The 17,892-nt window shown below is 41.2% G+C and overlaps 2 protein-coding genes across 2 annotated transcripts; both read right to left on the bottom strand.

Annotated features, from left to right (window-relative positions):
- Positions 1-6,425: 6,425 nt before the first annotated feature.
- Positions 6,426-7,347, bottom strand: LOC114826121 (17.8 kDa class I heat shock protein-like). Its single transcript, XM_029105919.2, has one exon. The coding sequence runs from the start codon at positions 7,104-7,106 to the stop codon at positions 6,639-6,641; it is 468 nt and encodes a 155-aa protein (XP_028961752.1). The 5' UTR covers positions 7,107-7,347; the 3' UTR covers positions 6,426-6,638.
- Positions 7,348-12,001: 4,654 nt separating this feature from the next.
- Positions 12,002-14,150, bottom strand: LOC103426231 (UDP-glycosyltransferase 76F1-like). Its single transcript, XM_029104809.2, has 2 exons — positions 13,679-14,150; positions 12,002-13,018 (listed from the first exon to the last, which is right to left on the bottom strand). The coding sequence occupies exons 1-2, from the start codon at positions 14,148-14,150 to the stop codon at positions 12,114-12,116; spliced, it is 1,377 nt and encodes a 458-aa protein (XP_028960642.2). The 3' UTR covers positions 12,002-12,113.
- Between the last annotated feature and the right edge of the window lie 3,742 nt (positions 14,151-17,892).

Here is a 17,892-nt window from a genome sequence, read left to right as displayed (position 1 = left end):
TGGGTGAACAGTGACCGAGTTGCCGTCCCAAAATACAAGCACTTGATACAATGATGAAGGAATACAGCTGGTTTGATGAATCCAGTCTCGACCGAGCAGTGCATTATACTAGGTTTTGGAATCAACCACGAAAAAGACGGTGAGTGCAACCAGCAATGTTTACAGTTAACGGAAGTACACCTTTGGTTTGAGATTTGTCGCCGACGAAACTACTCATTGTGATCCCTGACGAAATAAGTTCGTCATTCGAGCGACGTAAGGCTTTCATGATGTTCAGAGGCATGATATTGACGGTAGCTCCACAGTTGAGGAAAACTTTAGAAACTGGATACCCCTAGATATGGGCCGTCACATACAAAGGCTTCAAATGGCGAAGTTTGGCCGATGATGAACGAGGAAACAATTCGGCCAAAGCCGCCTTTAGACTGTCATCTTTTGTCGTTGACTCAACTTCAGCAACAGATACAAAATCAACATGGCCGGCTTCTTCGGCGACTACGTCACCATCGAGGAAGTTCGGTTGGGTCGTGCTTGATTGAAAATCAGTGGGTAACACATGGACCATACTGATTTCCATGTTATCCAGGACTGACGGGCCCATCGGGTTAGGACCCTCCTCACTAGCTTCATCTCTTGTCTGGTCGGCAACCGCGGACTCTGCTGTCAAGGTTGGACAACGAGTCTCTTCTGTTCCTTCTTCAATGGTTTGATCCTGTGGTGTTGTTTCGGCAACTTGTTGGTTCTGCATACCTACCTCATGTGAGGTTGAGATCGACAGTGTGCTCGGGGTCAGGACCTGCTCCTGGTAGTGTAGCCGGGCATCCCTAGTGTCGAGATAAGCATCCAGACGTGCAACACGTGCTATTTCATCGGTCGTAAGGCCGAAGAGCGAAACAGCCGAGAATACTTCAAAGTGATATCGTAAATACTGAAGGTCCTCCATTGAGAAAGGAAGGTCGGCTGCATCAATATCAGTGTATGGGTCGACTTCAAATCCAAGGACACGAGCTTCTCGTATGTGCTGGAACCTTGCTTTCAATCCTGGGTCTGAGGTTTTCTGGATGATTCGCTCGGCATCAGGACAAGTCAGGACTAGATCAATGGTGTCCTGGCATGCTTTTGGCAAGCCATACAGATCATTGGCCAAATGTTTCTTATGGAATTCTCGCATGTACTCCAAAGCCTCCCCAAGGAACGGGAGGTGCAAATTCCGTCGGATCTTGATCAAAGGTCCTTGTATAGCCGGCGGGGCTAATTTGCTTTCGGCCTCTTGCCTGAAATGTTCAAGGCGCGCCTTCATCTCCCCTGGTCGAAGAAGAAGTTTGATCCGTTTATCGACCTTTTCAAACGTGGTTTCGACATCTTGGTCGACCAGTCGTCTCCCTTGAGCCAACTCTGTCATAATGGCTGGAGGTGGTCGTTCATCATCAGTAGCAATGGTGTCCTTCAGCCGCCATTTAGGGACCGAAGTTTCTTGGGCTGCCCGTCGGCGGGCTATGCAATCTATCCTTTGATGCCGGCGTTTCTGGGATTTGGACAACGCAGTGTACACGCCTTTCGAAGAATGATATGTATACCAACGTTGATCTCTAGGCTCGGAAGGTTTGAAGGTTTTTTGGCTCCGCGATGATTCTGAACTGCTAGAATTACGTTTATAGTAATCATCGTCATAGAATGAAGCATCAAAATCGAGGCGCCGCCTGACCGGGGGTGTCTCTTCCATTCGTACTTTAGGACCGAGCCTATCAAAAACCCCTTGATGTTTTCCTACTTTGGCAACCTTCTGCTGGGTTACGGCCGTAGGTCGTTCCGTTATAAGCGAAGAGGGTTTCTCCTCTGGCTCACTACCGACCTTGGCTCTGCATTTGCTGCACAAAACCGCTGTCCCACTGTCTTCATCGGTGGTATAATCTACCATAGGTTTGACAATAGCGGGTCCCGTTAAAGCTGTAGGTGGTTTGTTTGAACGAAAATCGGCCATGAAACGTGGCCGAGAATTCTGATTCCGAAAGCGTTGCGTCGCAACATCTTCGACCTTCCCTTTCCCTTTGTCTTTAGGTAGGCATGCATCAACCATATTTACTGTTGCCGTGGGGAACGGGTCAGTATCAACACTCATCTTCTTCTCTGGAAATTTCAGTTTGCCATTATCAATCCAGCTTTGGACGTTGTCTCGAAACATGACACAATTGTTTGTCGTATGTTTGCTTGAATTGTGGTATTTACAATATACCTTTCCTTTAAGCTCTTCGGCCTTGGGAATGTTGTGACCAGGCCGAAGCTTGATGATTCTTGCTGATAACAGTTGGTCAAAAATTACGTCAGCCTTTGTAATATCAAAAGTATAAACTTTTGACGATTTTTGACTTCCCCAGAGTCAACTTGAGTCAATGCCTTGCAGACGTATGGCTTATCTATCACTATCTCAGCTGCATCCACACTAACGCATTCATCATCGGTTGATGCATAATTGACAGTAGGATTCTTGTAAATCGTCCCCCGAGTTGGAACTTTCGAAATCTTTTCCTCGCGGAGCAAGTAATCATACTGCTCGACATGCTGGGCTAATTCGTACATATCTCGAAAGTTTACCCCCAAGAATTTCTTTTTGTATTCGACATCAAGGCCGTTCAAAGCAAGCCTGACAAATTCGACTTTGGGTAAAGGCACTCGGCACCAATTCCTGGCTGATTTGAACCTGGTAAGATAATCCATTGGTGACTTATCAGATGTTTGAGCCATCTTTGCTAATGAGGAAACTGACATCTCCATCCCTGGCCGATAAAACTGCTCGTGGAATTTCTCGACCAACCCCTCCCAGTTTTGGACGGAATTAGGAGGGAGATTGATATACCAGGCGAATGTTGAACCGGTCAATGAGAAGTTGAACAACCGTAACTTATGGAAATCACTATTAACATCCCCGCATTGCGCGGTGAAACGAGCCACGTGCTCCAACGAAGACAGAGATGATTCACCGGCAAAAAGGCTAAAATCTGGGATCTTGAAACCCTTCGGGTATCCGAACGTTTCCACGTAGGCCGGGTACGGATGGATAAACTTAGGAAACTTCGGCACTTTCTTCATGGCCGAGTCGATCATCCGCTGAACTTCGGTCATGTCAACAGGTGTTGCTTCAACCCTCTGGTCGGTTCCGTCTGACCTACTATTCGACCCTCCTCCTTTTTCCAAGTCGATTTGTTTGAGCCGAGCAGGAATAGGCTCGGCCGGTACAATTGGTAACGGATTGTTTCCTGGTGGTAAGTGTTGGAGAAGATCGAAAGGCCTGCTGTCACTGACTTTACTAACCAGCATTTCGAGCAATCTGGTTTGTCGCTCATTGGAATTGAGTATCACGTCATGCAGCTTGTTAATGCCTCGACTAAACGTCTGCTCGACTGACCGAGACTGCTCGTCTAGTCGCTTTCGAAGAAACGACCTTGTTGGCGGATCAGATCCTTCACCACCATCCTCATCGCACTCTTCTACTATCCCTTCATTGAGGACGCAGGTGTTTCTGTTAGGGATTTCTAGACCGCGTAGTTGACCGCCGAGATGAACTTCTCTCTCTCGGCGAGTCGCGCTCGTGGACTCAGGTGTCACAGCGCTAGGGGGATTCTGCGTCTGTGGCACACTTTGTCCTATGCTCTGATTCGGCAAATCGGCTGTCGACTTTCCCATAGCTGTTTTCTTTTTTACTGATCGTGTTTCAATTGGCATGAACTTCGTAGTCTAGCACTGGGTCCCACTGGGCGTGCCAAAATGTTGACCCTAGAAACTACAAAGCCTACGTGGCGCGCAGGCCGAGTAATCTATAAGCTAACTACGTCTTTCGGTGATTGCGGGGCGTGCCAACTCGTCGGCCGAGCTCGACCGAGGAGTAAATTTGTTGATGTTGCGTTGGGTGCGCGGCTGACTTCTGCGTCTTGCGATTGCGGCCGAGAAAGGAGCGCGTCTCGGCCTCTTGGGCTCTCGAACCTGAAGACAAGGTTACTATTTTTACGAAGTTCAATATCAAATTCGGCTTTCAACGTGCCGAATGTAATCACTTGTAACACCTCACTTCGCCGAGAAGGCTAATGAGATGACCTCGACCAATAAGGATTCAGAAATCCTTCTCGACCGAGACTTGGATAGGTAATCAGTCGTTCTCGCCGCAGTGCTGTTGATGCCAACGGAAGATACTGCGAGACCGACTGATTCTACGGTGACAGAGCTATCTATGCCGACTTAAGATATCACCGGTTGCTTCCACAGTGCTGTTGATGCCAACGGAATATGTGTCAGCGAAAAAGGAAAAAGAAAAATCACAAGTTGTGAGAATTTGCGCAGGGCAATTTTGTATTGATTTGCAGGGGGCCCTCGTTGATGCACAACTTCATTTATTTATAGTACTAGACCTTGAGTCCGAGTTAAAATCCTACTCGGACTAGGTTTCCCTCTCCGGATCAACATCACCTCGACCAGTCCTATCTTTACTAGGACTACGAATCTAATCTTTAACTGAGCCGGATTCGCTTTCTGGATTACTGATCCCGTCGAGACTCCCTGTTGTACTAGGACTCGACTTGCGTTCTGATTTAACCGACCTAGGCTTGGAAGCCCATGAGCTGAACGATCCATGGCCCTTTCGTCGCACGGCCTCCCGGGCAGAGAATGATCCTACCCTCGGCCCAAACTATTATTTTGGGCCCAAACAATTTCCTTCCAATTTTTTGTGATAAACTAATAGATAATTGACTAAATAAACATCTAGCAAAGTTTCAATAAAAATTTCCAAGTTTTTCTTACAATTTCCATGGTTTTTATTCAATTTTTATCGATATCGATAATATTCCGATATTTCTATCGAAATTTTCGTGTTTTTGAACTACCGATATTTCCGATATCATTGATATTTTATACCTTGTCCAGAAGAAAGAGAAAAAAAGAAAAGAAAAAGTATATAACATAGAGTTCCTTCAGATTCCAATTCCATCAACTTCTTGAAAGTGCTTTTTTTTTTTTTTTTTTTTTTTTTCGGGTTAGCTTATTTTCGGCCCAAAATATAATTGGTACTTAAAAAATTTGGGTTTTCTCTGTTGGATCCAAAAAACGAGCCTAACTACTCTGTTTGGGTTTATATAATTCCTCAGGTCATTCTCTCCATTCTCTTTCCTCTGGCTGATCTCTCTTTCCTCCCTCGCTGAATTCATACTACAACACGTTTTGAGCTAAGGAACAGAAGGATTTTCTACAACAAACATTGAAAAAGCTTTTATTGTTTCCATCAAGGTTATTTTAAAAGAGTAGGATTCTCTCCCCTTTTATTCTCATCCCCTTCCTTCCCCTCCTCTCACACATTGTTTTTTGTCTTATTGTTTTTATAAAAAAAATCAATATAATGGGAGAGAGATTAGGAGGGGGAAAATCCTCCTCCTATTTTAAAACATGAAATTGATATTTTATGTCCTGACAGTATGAAAACATTTATGTCTTGACAGTATGGAAACATTCACCAATTATGTTGAAATGTCCTACATTGATCTTATCAATAGAAAAGATTGTTTAAATATTATAACCCTACTCCAACTAACACCAAGATTTTTTATGATAAAATCTCACACCTGACAGATTGTACAAGTGATCATTAACAAAATGAAAATATTATCAATGTTGTTGAAAGTAAACTTTTGACACGTCTATGTGATAATTTTACAAATTATGCATAAACTCTAAATTTTTTCTTGCTTTATATATTGCTCAATTGTACATATTATTCATGTAGATAAAAATGAAAGAATTAGCTAAACCTCACAATAGTTAGCAGTATACGCATTATTCCTCAAGCCCGCGCTTATCCTTCTCTTCCCTTTGGCCAAGCTCCCATTTCGTTGGATTAGTGAGGATGACTCACAACAATAGGTCACTAGAGACCTTTCGTTCTCCTCTTCTTACACACTTTAGACATTTCTAGCATTTGAATTAAAAAATAAGAGAATAAAATCATAAAGTTAAACGGAGATGTGTAAACGACGAACTTTTGTGTTTTTGCCTAGAAATGTTAAGACAAGTCCAATTTGTGTACCACGTAGGCAAAACTCCCTCCAAAAGACTTCGGCAAATGCCTAGGAAAATTAAACTAGAAATATTTGATGAGGCTTTTTTGTCTAGTTGAAATGGCGTAGGGAAGGAAATTGGCCCCTGCCAGTATTTTAGTAAAACAATTCACGCTCCCTCGTATCTTTAGATTTTTCATTTTTAACGTTAAGAATATTTTTATATAAAACTTTACTCGTAATACTGTTTACTAATATTTTTATTTATCTTTTTTTTATTAAAACTAATTTTTTTGTTAATTTTCATTTATTAAAATAATCAGAGTATAAACAAAAATTATTTTAATGTTTAAGAGTTTGTATTGGAAGAGGATTCAAGACTCAGTCTTTCAATAAGAAAGCACTCAAGCTTTGTGAAGGTTTATAACATTTCAGAATAAGAAACCATACATGAAAACTGACGCACCAAATCACTCATCTCACGTACACACAGACTCGGAAATGCAAAATACAGAAATTAAGACCACAACAAACGGTGATTATTTAACATTACAACATTTAAATTAAGCCCAAAAGTAGCCGCGGTTATGGGAATCTAGTTTAGCCGGAAATGTCAATGGCCTTCACCTCAGGCTTCTTCTCCACCTCTTTCGGCACAGTCACAGTCAGCACCCCATTCTCCATCGCCGCCTTCACCTGATCAATCTTCGCGTTCTCCGGCAGCCTGAACCTCCTTACGAACTTGCCGCTGCTCCTCTCCACCCTGTGCCACTTGTCGTTCTTATCCTCCTGCTCCCGGCTCCTCTCGCCGCTGATCTGGAGGACCCTCCCGTCCTCCACCTCCACTTTCACCTCCTCCTTTTTGATCCCCGGGAGGTCCGCCTTGAAGATGTGGGCCTCCGGGGTCTCCTTCCAGTCGATGTGGGTGTTGGCGATGGCGGTTGTTTCCCGGGCGGAGGAGGGGATGTTGGCCAGAGTGCTGAAGCCCTCGAACGGGTCCCAGATGTCGAGAGAGAAGGGGTCGAAAACGTTGCTTCGTCGGCCGTTTCCAAAGAGACTGAGAGCCATGCGTGCTGGGTTTTTGCCGGGTATAAAGTTAGAAGTATTTTAGTGACCGATTAGTTTGAGATGCTTTGGATGATCTTTATCTGATGAGGCTCGGTGCGGACCGGGTGTATTTGTAGGTTTCCAAAGAAGATTCAGGCGTTTTCGTGGTTCTTTGAGAATTACGGAAAGTTCCATACTTATCCAGAAAAGAGAGAAAAGAGAGAAAACAGAGAGTTCTACAAGCTTCCATTGACTTCCTGAAACGCCCTTTTTTTTTTTTGAAAAATAAAATAATAATAATTTCAAGAACGGCAGCCCAGTGCTCTTGTCCATGAATAAATTGGGTTAGTTCCTTTTGAGCCCACCAAAAATAATTGGTAGTTAAAAAATCCATTGGACATTGCATCGACTCTGACTCGAGGCAAGTTGGAATTGCCACCATTGAAATGGAACGGTTCTGTTTATGGGAAGCAATATTCATTAGGGTGGGCACGGTTCGATTCGATACGGTTTTGAGTGAAATCAAAATTAAAATTGTAATTTTTTACAGTTTGATTTAATACGGTTTTGAAACCAAATCGTTTGATTTGATTCAGTGCGGTTTCAAATAGTTTTTTTCAAACCATTTACGTACAAAATGAAAAAAAAATTCTCTTTGACCCCCTCTCTCACTCTCTCCCCTCCTTCTCACAAAAAATATTAAACAAAGCATACAAACCCTAAGAGAGAGGTGTTACTGCTAAATACTAATTAGACTGCCGTCACCCCCCCTCCCCCCCCCGAGGCAAAGTCTGCAAGTATTCGAAAAGGCCTAACCAAATCAAATAGAGTTTGAGTAAATAACAATGAAACAAATTGATATATTTCTATCATTTTGTAACAAAATATTGTCAACCAAAATAAACTAATTTTTACAAATTAAGGTACCCTAGTCAATATCCATTTCACATTCATCACCTAGAAAAACCAATATTGAAGCCTTCAGTACCTTACCCGTCATCGGCGCCTAAGAAAAGTAATAATCGCCCAAACAAAGCAATTGAAGACAAAAAACATACATAACTGAATCTGATTTACATGCATACACAGGAACCAATATAATGAAAATGTTTTGTCCCCAGTATTATGAAAAATGTTTTGTCCCTAGTATTATAAAAAATGTTTTGTCCCCAATGCCAAATGAGACCGAGAGCAACACTGAGCAGGAAACAACTAATTAAATGTATGGAATGTAACAAACACCTAATTAAAACATAACATCTAATATGGTTATTCAATTAAAGGTTATTTTTATATTTGTGGTGCGGTTTGGTTTCGGTGAAGTTTTCAAAAGCTAAAATAGAAACCAAATCATTTTCCTACATTGCGGTTCGGTTTCAAAACTGCAAAACCAAACTGTTCGGTGAGGTTCGATTTGGTTCGTGTTTCGGTTTCAGTTTTCGGTTCCAAATGCCCACCCGATTATCCACACATTTTTAGGGTTAAAATCTAAAATTTTTCAGCCAGAATATTTAGGTTTTAACTCAAAAATAGCTTTTCTCCTCCAATCTTTCTGGATTAAATTTTTAGTTCGAAATTATTAGAGAATAAATTTAGGTTTTTTTTTAAAAATAAAAAATAAAAAGTATGTAGACTATTTGACACACCCCGATCTGGGATGTCCACTTGGACTCCAAATCGAGCTATATTGGCACTGACACACCCCGTCCCGAAGGAGGGCATGCTGATTACGTCACGTGACCCACTGGGAAGTTGCTCGTGAGTTCCCAGAAACAAAACTGTGAGGACGTGGTCGGGGCCCAAAGCGTACAATATCGTGCTACGATGGTGGAACGGGCTCGGAAAGTGATCCGCCCCGGGCGGGGATGTGACAAGCGGACACCAGGAAAATGACGAAGCCATAAAGTATAGTGATGTGGAAAATGTGAATAAATTTGACCCTAAAAGTGTCTAAATATAAGAGTGCGCTTGTGAGTGGACATGAACCCATTTCACACATGATGTCAGAGCACAAGTAAAGTACAGTAAAATTAGAATAAGAACTATACCATCAGGAGTAATCTACGATATCAATGTTTGCCAAAAATCCTCGTCGACACAAACATTGCCACTAAATCCTAGAAGGGTGAAAAGCAAGAGTGAGTGGGCCTAAAAATAAAGCTTTGTAAAAACCTTTTTGAAAACTTAAAACCCTTCACTGTAAAATAAGTATAGTTTCCAAATACAACATACTACGTTTAGTATGAAAATACTTACCATAGCCTTCAATACCTCAAATATGCAATACTTCACAATAATTCGTAAATAAGTATATAACTAACAGTAATCACAATATCTCATAGAAATAAACATATCATATCGAGTGCTCATCGACATATGCTGACACACGAGTTCATGCAGAGATATTCTAACATGAACATGACTAGGTGTAATAATAATTTATGCTTTAGTACTACAATCACATGAAGACTGACGTTATGCTCATCACATATGAGTCCTATTGCCTATAGCAATATAGGATATGACTGGCACCTACAATGAAACCAAAGTGAGCATATGGTGCGATGTAAACATACACGTGAAGCCTGGCCCTAGCCCGGGCGAGTACAAACACCAGTGTAGCACATGATGAGTAGATAACGTGAATATGGTCATGCCACAGAAATGTCGTAAATATAATTAAAGCATCCCATAATAGTATACATACTTGTGCATCTAGTAGGATTTATAATAATTTTCTAATTCTCATCAATACAACATTTCTTATAAACGTTAATTTAATTATGGCATCATATATATACACACACACAACGCATCTGAGTTCACCCACAAACGTTTTTAACACTATAAATACCCACCAAAAAGTAAAAGGACTAGGAAAAGGAAAGCCTTAGACAACCCCAGCACTCCTCCCCACCACCAACACTACTCACCGTATATCATGATATTCATGGATTCAAACTCCAACCCAAATACCAATTTGAAATATTTTCAACTGCCAATATATATTTTAGCTTATTTCAAATTAACCGATTGGCAAGTAATTCCCTCCAACCACTACGAGTAGCAATGAGATTGTATCTGCAGTGGGAGAGAGACAGAGATGCATGAAGCGACAAAAAGGTTCAACATTTTATGTAATTACATCAGGTTCAATTTCAACAAAAGAGGGGTAGTCGATCCACCCTGTGTTGTTAGTTTTATGAGGGTAAAATAGGACTTTAATATTTATATTGCTGCTCGATCCACCCTATTGTCTTATTTCTCCACCTACATTCTAACACTATTATTCCTAAATATAGTTAAATTCATTTTTAATATGTTTTTTTTATCTATTAGAGTCATGTTAGTTTTTTATATAACTGTCTCAACGAATTTGTAGTATTTTTTCATTTTCTATAACATCCTAGCTTTGTAGTCGTTTATTTGTCTGTTAGTTATGTCTACTCAAATTTTCAACTTGGTGTCAGCGTGGTTTTAATCCTTCGAGATTTAATCTACTTCTTTTGTTTGGTATCAATTTGCCTGTCGCCTGCATTCGCTGCCCCACCACCACTGCTGCTCAACCCAAGAACCACAAACTCGGATCGAGTTTGTCCTCACCCTCTGCACTCTCTCCGTCTGCTTGTACCCAAATTCGTTCTACCACCATTGCAATCTGAGGAACTTCCGCATCGTCGCCGCTCTGATATGCACTTCACCAGCTGCATCACCACACTATTTCCCGCACTACATCTGCACCCTTTGCACACCGCTCGTTTTGCACTGGAGTTGCTTTGATGCTGCACTTGTAAACAGAAAAGAAAAGGCAACGAAAGGAAAAAAAAAACAGAAAAAAAAAAGAGGGAAAAAAAGGAGGAAAGAAAAAAAAGAAAAAAGAAAAGGAGTAATGCTAAGGATTAAACTTGCAAACTAAATGATGTGTTATCCACCAATAAGAAATAAACACATTAATCAACACTTAAGTAATAATCTAATCATTAACTTTCATGTCACTTAATTTACAAAATTTAATCTACACATTTAGTCTTTTTTACATTTCTCAAAGAAAAAAAAAGGAGGAGGAAAGGGAGGAAGAAAGGAGGAAAAAGACAAAATGAAAATAGAAAAATAGTTGTTTGTTTTTGAGGTTTTGAGACCCACACCGGCAAGGAGACAAGGTTGGCGTTTTTTTTAAGTCTTTTAAGGCCCGCACACGGGCTGTTAGTTTGTTTGAATGATTTGGTTGCTCATTTGCTTGAATTGTTTGAAGTTTGTTGTTGCTTTTCTAACACAATGATTGTTCGAATGTGGATTGTTGATCACTACGTTCTGTACATGGTGAATAAACGTTTTCTTTTGTTCGGTAGTTCGCACTTGGCTATAGGGAAGTTTGCACTGGTATTGGTATTGGAATTGGCAATGATACTTGCACTTGCACTGGTACTGGCATTAGAATTTTGCACTAGCACTGACGTTGGAATCTTGCATTGGTATTGGCGTTCGAATCTTGTAGTTGCACTGGCTTTCGTATGAGAATTAGCATCTAAAGTTAGCATAATGGAATTTGCATCCATATCTGTTTGTTGGCGAACTCATGTTGTGTATCGTTTTGAGTTTAACGGGAGTGTTGAAAAATATTAGTAATTCAATTTATTTTAATGTTTGGTTTTTTGGGCCTAACCCATTAGTATTAGGGTTTCATTTCCTTGCTTATTAGGGTTATATATATATATATATATATGTATATCATATTTTGTAACCCCATACAATAACAAGTCACTCAGAATGTTGTCCATTCGAGTTATGTAACCATTTCGGCGAATTTGGAGTATTCTTTCTTTTTCCATAATATTCTAGTTTTGTATTCTGTTTGTTCATCCGTTTGTTATGTGTACTCTGATTGTTAGCATACAACTCCGAAGGCCGAGTCAGGGTTTCCTTGCAGAGATTCTAGTTATTCTTGATTTTATCTCTGTTTATTTATTTATTTTTCTCATCATGTGATACAAAATGACATTGAACCAGTTACAAGATAAATTCTCTCCATTAATGACTCTGAGATTGAAAGACAACTGATTCTAACGATAAAATGTGTTTAACCAAGCCATCCAAGGATTGGTACGACGAGCCACCTTGTTTGAAGCAAAGATTAGCTTTCTCCTTTAGCTTCAAGGCTCTTTCTCTGATCTCTTCCCCTTCTTTTTCCACCACTAGCTTTCTAATTGTTCTTTCAATCTCACCTCTCTCCATCCCATTCTCTAACTGTAACCCTACCTTCCAACCATCACTTGCAAATCTTGCATTCACCATTTGATCAGTAAAACATGGCATACAAATCATAGGGACCCCCTCACAAACACTCTCCAGTGTCGAGTTCCAGCCGTTATGAGTCCAAAACGCTCCAATTGCTGGATGGGCGAGCACCTCCTTCTGAGGTACCCATTTGACAATGTGACCCCTCCCATTCAAAGTCTCGAGAAACCCGCTGGGAAACGGCTCTGATGTTTGGACTAACCCGGGCCGAACCACCCACAAGAAGGGCTGATTGCTGTTGGCTAGCCCCCAAGCTATCTCTGAAAATTCAGCTTCCTTCATTGCAGCAATGCTCCCAAAACTAACATAGACAACAGATTTTGGTGCTTGAGTGTCCAGCCACGAAATGCAACTGCGGTCTATTGAGAATAAATCACTTGAAGAAGATGTAGGGTAAAACTTGTGAAACGGGCCTATTGGGAAAACTGGAATGTTGGGGAGTTCTTGGTTTATTCTGGCCAGTGCATGTTCTTCAAGGTCTTCAAAAGTGTTGAAGATAACTCCACATGAAGCTTTGGCTCCGTTTGACAGGCCAGATACTAGTTTGCTATATTCCTCTGTGATGCATCTGTTGATCAATGGAAGGTCTTTGACTTTGATAGGTGGAAACTCTATCACCGGCTCTTCTAGTCGAGACTCTTAAGACAAATTAAAAATACTTAATTAGTTCGTTCGATATGATAATGTTAGTGAGAAACATTTAAAGATTCAAACTACAGAAGCATCCTTGACTTATATTATAACAAGTGGGTGCAATAACAATTGAGTTCACTAGTTATTTTCCTTCAAAATAGGGCTTTAAGTGGTTTTGCCCATGAACGGTAGATTTGAGGGGATTATTTGTGAAGAACACAGTTGAAAGGGAAAATTATTTGTCCTACTGTGATGGTAAATAAGTTATATATAATTAGATTTCTTTTGACAAGGCACAATGTTTTAAACTACTCTAATCTACAAGGAGATACATTGAGTTTGGGTGCAAGTGAGTATGTACACTGTCATGAATAATTGGTCTAACTGATTAGTTCAAGCAACATGTAAAAGGCTAATAGCATATAATCATGAAATTTTTTGTCGGACTCATGGGTTTTACTAGATCAGTTTTTACTAGTGTGGAAAGAGGGTTCAAACTTGATGCAAAGAAGAGCGCTCACACTGTTTCTAGTTAACTTGGCCGCGTCAGGTTCTACCATATCAACCTTAGGCCTGAGGCAATTTTAAGATGGTACAAATTTACCATTAAATCTGCATCTTACCAACCAATTACCAAGAAAGAAAGAAAAGCAAGAAAACCAAACCTTGAAGAGGGAGGTACCCCTTTTCCCTCAGAAGTGAAAAGGCAGCAAAAACAGCAAAAGAAGAAGCACCCCCCGTCCTCAACACAATCCTTGGGATCTTAAGGCTGTCAGCAACAGATTCAGTGAAGAAATGGATAACATCAGAGATCAAGCAAGCAACTGGCTCGTCCGATGCATCCGATAACAACCTAACCAAACACTCCCTAAAAGGCTCAATACATTTAGCATTCAGTAGAGAAAGAAGGAGAACAAGATCCTTCGTGGCGGCCTCGGATTCGGATAAGCCGTCGGGGATGGAGTGGAAGGTGAAATGTGGATAGGTTGAAGGGTTGAGGGAGTTGAAGTGGGTGTGTATGATGGTTATGGAGAAGCCTTTCAAGTGCAAAATATTGGCCAGCTCTAGCATAGGGTTTATATGGCCTTGCAATGGCAGTGGGAATAGTACCAATCTCCTGCCCTTTCTTTCCTCCATAGTTGTAAGTTTGTCACTCTCTTCGTTTCTCCTCAGTAGTTACTCACTTATATCTTTCTCACTGCTTATAAGGCGAGGAGGACGAATCTCTCATCCTTCTCTTACTTGAATAGTTACGATTATGTTACATTAATATTTTATATTTATTTTTAGGATAAATTACATAATAACCTTTTAAATTTGAGGTCTATTACAACTCCATACAACATCTTTAAAACATTTCACTTTTATACCCATATACTATTTTATTTCAAAATAATACCTCCGTTAGATTTTTCATCTATTGGACTGTTAAATGCTGACATGACTGCCACATTTGTACCGATGTGACTGTCACATGGTAAAAAATAATAATTTTGTATACATTAAAAGGTCGTACCCAGTGCACAAGGCTCCCGCTTTACACAGGGTCTGGGAGAGGTGAATATCGGCTAGCCTTACCCCCATTTATGGAGAGACTGCTCCTAAGTCTCGAACCCGAGACCTTACCCCCATTATAATATTAACCCTATTTAAAAATAAATAAATAAAATAAAAAAAATAAAAAAAACACCCGAACCCATTTCCCCTTCCTTCCCCCTCACCTCTTTGCAACCCCCATTTACAAAATCCACCGCTCAGACCGCGGTTCATCCCCATTGAAACCCTCCCCAATCCACGCCATTCATCTTCTCCCCTCCCTTTGGCTTTTTTCAACTAGTTTTCTTTTGCAATCGCTAGTCCCACACCGTGCTTCCTCTTCTTCTTGATTTTTCTCCTATCCAATTTTCTTTTCCAATTTCTCCCAGAGATCTGAAATCCACAAAATGCTAACAGAAATGGCAGCCATCACCACCTCAATAAAAGAAACTCAAACCCACCAAACCAATCCGTTGGTGACGTTCTGGCAAAGGCTAGCAACCTAGTGGCGCATGCGCTGTGCAAGGTGACGTAGCGGCAAGTAAGGAAGACAAAGAGTGTGGCGAGGTGGTTGCCGGAAAAGAGGATGTTGCTGGGAAGAAGACGAGGTAGTGCAGAAGACCGGTGAGGAAGTAGGCGACGTTGCAATTGAGGACGAAGTTCCGGAATTAGGTCTTGCGGACGGCGAATATGGTCAGGGTTGGAGAGAATAGTGAAGTGGAGAGGACGACGACGGACAGTACACCCCTGCATGTTCTTTTTCCGCAGTCGAGCGCTCTCTCACTCTCACACGCCTCTCCTCTTTCTTCCTCCCTTCATTTCTCTCACTCTCACATCTTCTTCTTCACCTGAGGGCTTGCCCTCCAGTTCCTTCTTCGCCACTGTTTTGGTGGGACCCGCGCTGAGGGGTGCGCGGGTGGAGGGGATGAAGGGGTGGAAGGGATGGATAAAGGGTTGGAGGGGATGGACAGACAAGAAGGAAGAGATGGGTAAAGGGGTGGGGGTGGGATGTGGGGTTGCGGGGAAGGATTTCTGGGTTTGTGTTTTTCTTTTTTTTTTTTTTAATTTTAAATAGGGTTAATATTATAATATTTATAAGGGTAAATTACATAGTAACCCTTTAGGTTTAAGGTCTATTACAACCCCATACAACATCTTTAAAACATTTCACTTTCATACCTCAAGTACTATTTTATTTCAAAATAATAAATCCGTTAGATTTTTTATCCATTGGTCTGTTAAATGCTAACGTGGCTGCCACATTTATGCTGACATGGCTACCACGTGGCAAAAAAAAGTTTTTACATTAAAAATATTATAATATTAACTCTATTATAAAAAAAATAAAATAAAATAAAAAAAGCCCATACCCAGGTCCCTTCCTTCCCCCTCACATCTCTGCAACCCTTGCCCTCTCTTCCCTCGACCCACTTCTCCCTCCACCTCTCCAATGGCTTCCTCCTCCCTATCCCTCCTCTCCCCCCCCACAATGCCTCAAAGAGCTCGCTGCCGACAAGGCCGTCGAGTACGTCAAATCCGAAATAGTCCTCGGCCTCGACACCGACTCCACCGCCGCATTTGTGGTCTCCAAGCTCGGCGAGCTCATCAAAAATGATGAATTGAAGGACATTATTGGAGTCCCGACTTCCAAGGGCACGGAGGACCAAGCTCGCCAGTTGGGTTGAAGGCGCCGATAAGGTCGACCCAAATCTCAATTTGGTCAAAGGGCGCGGCAGAGCTCTGCTGAGGGAGAAGATGGTGGAGGCGGAATAAAATGGATCAACTAGGAAGGTCTGGGAACAAACAAGCACTGATGTATTGTAGATTGTAGAAAATTAGGTGAGCCGAGTGTGGATGTTACTTAGTAATGGGCGGTTTTGGATGACGAGATGCCCTTCTAATTTTCTATCCGACGGTGTTAATTTGTAAGTTGTTGCTTGTGCAAACAAGGATAAGTGTGAGAAGTTTGTGGTGGGTTTTTTGGATGGGAAGGAGGTGAACAGCTGGGTTTTGGGTGAGGTGGGGTGGGGGAGGGGGTGTTTGGGTTGCAGGGAAGGAGATGGCTCGGGGAAGAATATGGTTTTGTTTTTTTGTTTTTGTTTTTAATAGGGTTAATATTATAATATTTTTAATGTATAAAAAATTATTTTTTGCCACGTGGCAGCCACATCAACAAAAATGTGGCAGCCACGTTAGCATTTAACAGACTAATAAATGAAAAATCTAATGGAGCTATTATTTTGAAATAAAATAGTACGTGAGGTATGAAACTAAAATGTTTTGAAAGTTATGTGCATCACATATGAGTCCTATTGCCTATAGCGATATAGGATATGATTTGCACCTACAATGGATCCAAAGTGAGTGTATGGTGCGATGTAAACATACACGTAAAGCCTAGCCCTGGCCCGGGCGAGTACAAACACCAGTGTAGCACATGATGAGTAGATAACGTGAATATGGTCATGCCACAGAAATGTCGTAAATATAATTAAAGCATCCCATAATAGTACACATACTTGTGCATCCAGTGGGATTTATAATAATTTTCTAATTCTCATCAATACGACATTTCTTATAAACGTTAATTTAATTATGGCATCATATATATATATACACACACACACACTATATAAAAGAAAAGACCCACTCATAGATACTTGTGAGGTCGAAGATATTCGATGGTAATCACACCTAAGTATAATATTGGGTCCCATTAGTAAAACTCAACTAAAAAGATAAAATTGGGAAAACAGAGTGCATATTTGGAATCAGAGCGTTGAAATACACTAAAAATGGTCCTGGGTAATTTTAGTAGAAAGTAAATGAAAAGTCAACCTAAAAAGTCAACTGAGCCGCCGAGCCAGTCAACTACGCTAAAACTTCGGAATTTCACTAAATGGATGTCAAAAACGGACTCGGGGCGTCAAAATTAGCCTAGGAAGGCTTTCGAGAAAATTTCGAAAAAATCAACACAGGGAATATTCCAAATTCGGTTTTGGGAGTGGGTTGGGTCAGACGGGTCAGATCCCCGAGTTTGGGCCCGGGTCGGATCCAGGTTTGGATCTATTTTTTTCCTATCGGGTCGGGTTGACTCGTTTGGGCTTGCGAGTTGAACCCGTCGGAGCAAAACGAAGAAGAAGGCCAAAATTGCAGAGGATTACTGGAAAACTTTAAATAGCTATAACGGGTTCAAAACTCAACTAAAACTAAAAAATTAAAAATCAAAATGAAGTTAGGGAGATAAGGATTCGAATTACCCATTCAAGGCCCAGCCGTGAACGAAGTTGGCTGGAAACGGCTCGAAGCAGTCGAGTTCTCACCTGAAAACAGGGGAGAGTTT

Source organism: Malus domestica, chromosome 07 (assembly GCF_042453785.1).
Source record: "Malus domestica chromosome 07, GDT2T_hap1".
Lineage (NCBI taxonomy): Eukaryota > Viridiplantae > Streptophyta > Magnoliopsida > Rosales > Rosaceae > Malus > Malus domestica.
This window is presented reverse-complemented; position numbering and strand designations above follow the sequence as displayed.

Coding starts and splice junctions, on each gene's coding strand:
- LOC114826121 (XM_029105919.2), bottom strand. CDS start 7,106: ATGGCTCTCAGTCTCTTTGGAAACGGCCGACGAAGCAACGTTTTCGAC.
- LOC103426231 (XM_029104809.2), bottom strand. CDS start 14,150: ATGGAGGAAAGAAAGGGCAGGAGATTGGTACTATTCCCACTGCCATTG. Junction 13,019..13,678: donor GGGGTACCTCCCTCTTCAAG/GTTTGGTTTTCT, acceptor ATTTGTCTTAAG/AGTCTCGACTAGAAGAGCCG.